Source organism: Psammomys obesus, unplaced genomic scaffold (assembly GCF_907164565.1).
Source record: "Psammomys obesus unplaced genomic scaffold, mPsaObe1.curated_primary_1811, whole genome shotgun sequence".
NCBI lineage: Eukaryota > Metazoa > Chordata > Mammalia > Rodentia > Muridae > Psammomys > Psammomys obesus.
In genome coordinates this window covers 2,378,921-2,386,984 of record NW_026589137.1, presented here as the reverse complement: position 1 = coordinate 2,386,984, position 8,064 = coordinate 2,378,921, and the positions used below count along the sequence as shown (strand labels likewise).

The following is an 8,064-nucleotide window of genomic DNA, read 5'->3' as shown; positions in this document are numbered from 1 at the left end:
GTCTTGGTATTTTTCCACTACTACTTCCCTTTCTCGCCCCTCTCCCCCGCCCTGCCAAAACCACGTTTTAAAAGAAACACCAAAGTTCAATAAAGGGGACACTTGACCGGCAACCGTCTGCTTGTGTCCTTTCTCTCTCTCCCCCATCTTTTTCAGGATTGACCCCCTTCGCCCCCACGAATAACTAAGTCCCACGGGACGGGACAAATGCATGGTTCCTTCTATAAGAACTCTGTACCTGAACCATAGATCTTTCAGATTAGAAAAGGCTATGACTTTCCATGATTAATGCCCTTTAATACAAAAACTGGCAGTTGTCCAAAATGAAAAGTATTAAATAAATACAGAGGGCTGGCGAAATGAAATCAGAAACTGTAGGTCACAAAACTAAATCTCATCAATGGCATGTTCAAGTTTGTGGCTCAAGGCTTCTGATGACTTTCTCTCTCTCTTCTTGAATAATCAAATGCAAATGCCTTTTTGCAATGGCAGCATTCAAATTGCGCAAAAAATCAAGCAATGTCCCCTGAAGGAGCACCTCCATTGGCACAAACTGCAAAACCTGCTGGGGTGCATTAGAGTGGAGCAAAGCTCTCAACAATTCCTTAACATTCTGCAGATACTGGAAAACTGGATCTGGAAGGTTCTGATAACCAATGCAGAGCAGGACAGCACAGGTCCTGAGGGGTTCAGAGGATGTAGGACAAGAAAATGTGACAAATCTGAAACAGCTGTGGAGGACAAAGATCAAGCTAGCCATAAATCTTGTTAAGCATGAAAGTATAGGCAAAACCATCACATCCCCTGTGTGAAGCTGCTTCAGTGAGTGTAGAAGGCAATCCAGAAACAAATGCTGGTATATTGGGTCTCCATCATGAAGCAATGAGCAACTGAAGGTTAGGAGTTCGATGGATTCCAGAAGCTGGACCTCCAGGGGTGTGTGCATTTTTAAATCACAGACAGTCGGTGAACCCACAAGCAGGCACTTTATTGGGCTGCCCAGTTCTATAGTCTGCTCATCCTGAAGGCACTTGGTAAGGCTAAACAACTCGGATAATATCAATTCTTCTGAGAAAATGTCACAACATTGGTATTGATGGTTGGGATTGAACTTTGAATCCATACTCAAAGCCTCTATGGACTTTCCAATGGCTTCATTAAGAGTCTTTAAAATATCACCATCACAGAAAGGAGAACACTGCACCTTTGGCAGTTTCTTTCCTTCTAAAATATGCCACAAGTGGCACTCAAGATCAGCAGGAGTCCCTTCTAAGAGGGAACTCTGTCCAGGATGATGGACGGTGTGTTCCTCCACCCAACTGTTGAAGTATCCTTTGGCTACCTTATCTTTCCATGAAAGGGTTTCCAGCATCTTCCGTTCATTATAGGTTTTAAAACACTCTCCCCTCTGTCCAATCCATTTTATGTTTGTACTACAACCGATATTGTATTTTTTAACAAGCCAGTGATTTCTAGAAAGATGCTTCAGTCGAAATTTTTTCATAAAATACTGTACAGCACAGTCCTTTAAATTATTCAGTTTCTCTTGTTCCCCCTCTTCCATACACTGAAACAGACGAATGTTCTCAGAAATAGTCTCTAACTGGTATCTATGAAAGAATGTACAGCACTCTTTGTGTTGCTCAAGAAAAGATGTGGGGATCACATAATGGGGAAAGAGTGCTTTCCTGGTCATCTCAGTGCCAAAATTCAGCACCATCCTAGATAACAAAGGATGCATAGCCTCTTTTCCTTTATAGTGGAGACACACCACATAGACTTCAGAGTTTCCTGCCTTGCTGGTAGCAGGTTTAAAAACATGGACTTGGTCAAAGGAACAATTCAGCAGGTACATGAGGTTTACAGAACAATGTTCAAACAGTGTAAACATCTTTAGAACAAAAGAGCCACCATTTCCAAGAGTGGTAAGAGCAGTGACAACTTCACAGTAATGCAAAGAGGAGACTAAAGATTCCTGTTCACCTGGGTTTCCTTGACAATCAATACTCCCATCTGCAGTGACCAAGTGAACAGTTGATACACTGCTGAGGAAATCCTCAAGCCCTCTCAGATATTTCAGGGTCATGATATCACCTGTATTATCTGGGCCAAAGTACCACCAGTGCAAGGTATTTGCAATCAGCCGATCGTCCATAATCATCCTACGATTGTCATTTGCTTCATGGTACGGGTTCAATGTGTTAGCTACCCACTTCCATTTGCAAGGGAGCCGGTGGGATTTTAAGTAATGATTGAGACTAGCTATGAAGGCTCCTGGAGCTTCGCATAGGTGCACAGAATTCAGTTTTCCTTCTTGAAAAGCTTCCCGTGGGATAACTGGAAAACTGCACAGAATCTCCTGGAATTTGCACCAGGCTTGTGTGCAGAGTTCTGCATTCACTGCCCTTTTCACATGAGAAATGATTTTCCCTGCTTTGTTGGTGAAAGCAGTGTGCTTGTGCCACTCATCTAGTTTCTTGTCACTCAGGAGGTTTTTCACCTCATTTAGGGAGTTCTTCAAGTCAAGAAAAGCACTGAACTCTGTATGGTCACAGGTGAAGAGCTCACTGGGAGTTGGTGACTGCCACTCACCAGCAACTGGCTGACAGTACATAAAGTTCTTGGCAAAGAGTTCAAAAACATCAGCAAGAATGTCTGGGCTGAAGATCTCAGAACTGGCTGGCTGTTGAACTGGTAGTTTACTGCACTTACTCATATTCAAACTAAGGTAAAATCGAGAAACAGGATTCTCATTATTTTAGTCCACACCCACTAGAGCCTCACGGACTGGAGCAGTGGCACTTCACAGGTGGTTCTCTCTCCTTGGAGCCGTCCTCCACTCCCTATGTTGCAAATTTAATGTTACCTCAAATAAAACGGCAGCAAATGTTGTTTACTTTACTTCTAGTTATACAATTTGTGCGTAAATAATGACTTTATGACTCACTGTTTTTATATTTTAGAAACATCAATTTCTGTGTATATATATATATGTATATATTGTGAATATGGTGCTATCAACTTTAAAGCATGTATATTTTTTAATCAATGTTCTCTCAAGTAGTTGTCTTTCAATGGCTGACAAATCCAAGTATAAGTTAAACCTATAGTCATCAGTTTACTACAATTTTACAAAAAAGATTTCCATTTCCTGGTCTGAATTTCTAGACTCCAAATTTTCTTTTCTTGTTATCAGGAAGAAAGAAATTAGAAAAAACATTATTGTCATACCCTGCGCTTGTTCACAGCATGCTCTTTCTATGTCTTTTGGTTGGTATTAGTGTACAGTTGGTTTCCTTAGAAACTTGTGTAACAGAATGAAGAACCTCTTTTAGAACCATTAAAAAATTTAAAGGGCCATGTTCTATTTCCTCTGGATAATTTAAAAAGTATTTAAGCAAGGGCTGTTTGGCTTTTAAATAGCAAGAACACTGCAATGGGGTTTTCTACAGCTACAATATAAAATGTTTTTAACAACAGCAAAAAGATGTCCACTATAACATGTTTACATACATCTATAGTTATATACAAAATAATGGGCATATGGAAAAAAATCAAGACCTAAATTGTCTTCTCTGGCTTGATGACTAGGCTCAAGTTCAAAGGTTTATCATAGATTTTTTTTTAAAAGACATGATATAACATGTAAACTTCCATGGGGCTATAAATCATACTGAATAACACTGCTCCTCTCAGGTGTCCAGGGATCTTGAGCTTTGCATAGTATTTGAACCATATGACAACTGCTGAAACATCCTGTAATTCCTTACTATTTACCCATTTTCATGTTTTCTGTGACACCACATTGTATTCAGTAGCTTAGCTCTTTTTTTGTTTTGTTTTGTTTTTAATTACACTTTATTCACTTTGTACCCCCTCCCATAACCCCCTCCCTCCTTCCCTCGCAGTTCCACCCTCCCTCCTCCTTCTTCATGCATGCCCCTCACCAAGTCCTCCTCTCTTTCCTTCTGATCTTAGTCTATCAGATCTCATCAGGAGCGGCTGCATTGTCAGCTTCTGTGGCCTGGCAAGGCTGCTCTCCCCTCATGGGGAGGTGATCAAAGAGCAGGCCAATCAGATTATGTCAGAGCCAGTCCCTCTTCCCATTACTATGTGACCCACTTAGACACTAAACTGCCATGGACTACATCTGTGCAGGGGTTCTGTAGTTTATAAGCTGTGTGCCACGGACCGGCCCAGTCAGCCTCCCTGCGTCCACGGCAAAATCAGAGGTTTGGATGTCAGGAAGGCACAGATTCAGGCGAATGACAGTCAGAGACCACACCGAGATGTTTTTGATCCTACTGTAACTTTACTGAAGTTAGGCTAATAATTTCATAGTAATTACATAAGGAAACACCTTAAAGTTGGCATATTTCTCAGAACACTTAGGTTTTTACCAAGAATACAAAGTTTACATTTTAACTCAAAAATGTAGTCAAACATAAAGCAATGCCCACAAGTAATCTTGGCCTGAAAACTTTTTGATCAAAACAAACAAAGAAAGAGAAACCTCAAACTGCAGTTTCATTATTGCTAACCAATGAAGAGGAAAGTCAGGAGCTAAGTCAGATGCCTGCCAAAATCTTTCTCCGTATTAAAATCTAAATACACCTTTGTTAAAACCATCCTCCCATATGTCTGTAAAAGATTTACTATCTTTCCTAGAAACAAGACAATGGGGGGGGGGCAAGCTCGAGCCAGCTGTACCTCTCATGCTATTTTTTCCTAAGAAGGAGCCTATTATTTTTTTTACTATTCTTATAATGCTCTTAATACTAAATCTAATTCATTACTTCTTTTAAAACTACTTTTCTTTTGCCTTATTCTTGTTAAAGTTTTTGATAATCTATCAAGAATATATTTCCTTGAATAGTTAATTGTGCTGTTTCAGGAATCATAAAGAAAGATCAAAAAACTCATTATTCCAGCCCCACAACCGCAACCGAAAAAGCATAGAGACCCTAGACTGCGTCTTTTTGACTTAGGTGGTCGGGAAGACTTGCCAGTGGCCTCCAGGGAGCAAATTTCCAAAGAAAGTGTGTCTCCCGCCCTGTAGCACAATCTATTAATACGCTACACTGGCGACACTGGAGTGGGTGTGGAAGATGTGCTTTCTTTTCTCACTGTGCTAAGGCTGCATTTTAGAGCCATTATTTTCCTTGGCCTTTGTGAACTGCCTCACTGACAGCCATCAATGCTACAGTTTCCGCTACTGTCTTACTGTGAATACTATCGTAAGTTCTCTACTGAGTCCAGGCCTCTCTCTGGACCTTTAATCTCAAATACCCAGGCAAAGATAGCAATCAACAAACACATCTGGACTCCTACTCAGTGAGCTTGAAATCAGACACCTATCTTATCCCATAAATTATCAGCCCCTCTAGCTTTCCCAGTTGTCTATTGGAAGCACTACCCTGTTCCTATATTTCAAATCTGATCTTTTTTTTTTTTTGAGACAGCGTTTCTGTGTGTAGCCTTGGTTGTCCTGGACTTGGTTTGTAGAACAGGCTAGTCTCTGACTCACAGAGATCGACCTGCCTCTATCTTCCTGAATGCTACTGATCCATTTTTAAACTAATATTTTCCTTCTCTTATTTCCAAGCTGTCCATCCTAAAATATTTAGAAGATAGTCATTCTGTGAACATTTATTAATGACATGACACAAACCACTAATCTCAACATTTTTTTTCAGGTATGGGGAATGTAGAAATCTTCAATATAATCATTAAGGGTTTTCTAAATCCTCTCTATTTTAAATATGATTATAAAAATAATAGAAATAGGATTTTGTTTTTAAGTCAGACTTTTATATGTTTGGTCAGACTCTCATAAGACAAAGACAATTTCCTAAGGACAAATCTGAGCTGACACTAAAATAACAGTGCAGTAAAAATATGAGCTGATATTAGAATAGCTTCAGTGATGGTGGGCTGACAGCTGATGGTCTTTTTTTGAAACTCACAATCTTTCATTTAATGTAAAGATGATAAAGTTATTGTCAATCAGGCAAGAAATTAAAAATGTTATGTAAATATAACCTCAGATCCTTAAAGGCCTACATTTTCATTAAAAGAATAAATATGGAAATAAAATTTATATCAAGATACAAAAAAATTGAAAGTACTTGTTTATTGAGGAAAGTATATACATAAAAGGATTTTTACTATGGATTCTAACTGTATAGTAAATACTTATTCTTATATTCACAGAGAAGAGTAGCTTTTAGCCTTTATCAAAGAAGCTCCCTCTACCCCCAGTGGACAATGGTTACAACTGATCAAATGCAGAGAGTAATTGACTATGGGGCATACAGCCTCAGTTTGTACAAATACCCCACAAACCCTACACTTCAGACTCAGGGAACATCACAGAAAGATGATGAAGAGGAAAAAGAAGAAGAGGAAAAGGAGGAGGAGGAGAAAGAGTGTTTAGCAGAGAGATGTTAAAAGCCAAAGGACCAAGATGTCTGCTTCATGATACTGTCTTCTGGACATGATAAGAAAGCTGAACTCATGAAATCTCAGCAATATGGTTGTCTTCCATTCAGGCTCCTTTTCTCTACTCATATTAGGTGACTATGAGCATGAGGATAACAGACACTCAGGAGGCGGCTTCAGTTGGACAGTTCATTTAATGGTGGAAACAAAGGGTACTTAAACCATTTGGGGGTGGTTAGATTATTTGGGATGAGGGTATATTATTGGCAGGGGCCAGGGCAATGGGGATGTCTCATTTGCATAAGAAGAAATTCCAGGTGTTGCTGGACATCACTTTTTAATAGGAGATGAAGTTTAACTTGGATATGAGGCTATGTGATCTTCTCTAGGGACAAAGATGGGTGTGTAGGGCTATATGTGCTGGGACACACAGCCCAAAGGAGGAGGAGAGCAATCCTACTCCTGCCTATGTCAGGATGATATCTGGGGAGTCTAGACATGCCTCAACCCCACTGTTGCTCAGAGCTGGCTTCTGCCAGTCCCCTGACTCCCTGGCCCCACAGTTGCCTGTACAAGATGTACATGATTACCAAACCAGTTAACATGCCAAATGGATGGGAGAAAAAGTCACAAGTCTCCACACTTAGAAGAAGAGATAATGGACAGTTGGTAGCTGCTGAAGGAGAGAGAAAATAATTTTTTCCAGGGGCAAGCTTCCTGGCAGATTATCCAATATTAAGTGGTTAGCCATAAACACATGTACTAATTGACAAGACTAATTGGGTTCAGTGGGTTGTATATGTTTGTTTGTTTGTTTATGTTTGTGTGTGTGACAATAATAATTACAGAACAAGAATGTCATGAGAAAATATGGAGGGAGTATGAGAGGAGTTGGAGAGAAAGAGGACTAGAACTGATGTAAATACAATAAACTCATATATGGAATTCTCAAAAGAAAATTTTTAAAAATTAAAAAATGAGGCTACCAGAGGCCCAGTAATTTAGTGGTTTTCTCCCCAAAGTGACTGTATAAGTTCATGTCCAAATTGAAATTTAAACCTAAATTTTGTTAACTCAGCTATGTGAAATTCAGCTTAACTATTATAAAACTTAAAGAAATTGAACACAGTCAAGTCATACATGTTTTTGCAATTGTTATTCTAGTCATAAGATCAAAGCATTAGATCTATGACATATAGTCAAGGCTTTCCTTTGTCTCTAGGCTACTCTGTATTTAACTTAGTATTTCTCTTCCTTTGACTATATTAGCAATATAATGCACTTGCTAGTATAATATACTTTTATATTTCTATGAGCTTTCAAAGTTTTATATTGCTCTGAGAGTTCACATTTTTGAAATGCATACTAGTTAGCCATATCAACAAGAAAACCTATGGCGTTATGTTCTACTTAGTTTGAGTGAGTTGAATGGATGTCTTTGCAGAGAGCTGAGCACATAATTGATATATTTCTGAACACTTCATGAAGTTTAGGTTGGTTCTATACATGGATGAGCTTCTTTTGTACTGATGGATGAATGGGAAATAATTATATCATGATGACATATAAGAAGATTAAAAAATATTCACAAAACAACTTGGAGCATGTGTTCACACTAGCAAA

General features: G+C 39.1%; 1 protein-coding gene across 1 annotated transcript; it reads right to left on the bottom strand.

Annotated features, from left to right (window-relative positions):
- Positions 1 to 409: 409 nt before the first annotated feature.
- LOC129674859 (cap-specific mRNA (nucleoside-2'-O-)-methyltransferase 2-like) lies at positions 410 to 2,716 on the bottom strand. The gene has a single exon (XM_055604954.1). It carries the CDS (start codon positions 2,714 to 2,716, stop codon positions 410 to 412), a length of 2,307 nt encoding a protein of 768 aa, XP_055460929.1.
- Between the last annotated feature and the right edge of the window lie 5,348 nt (positions 2,717 to 8,064).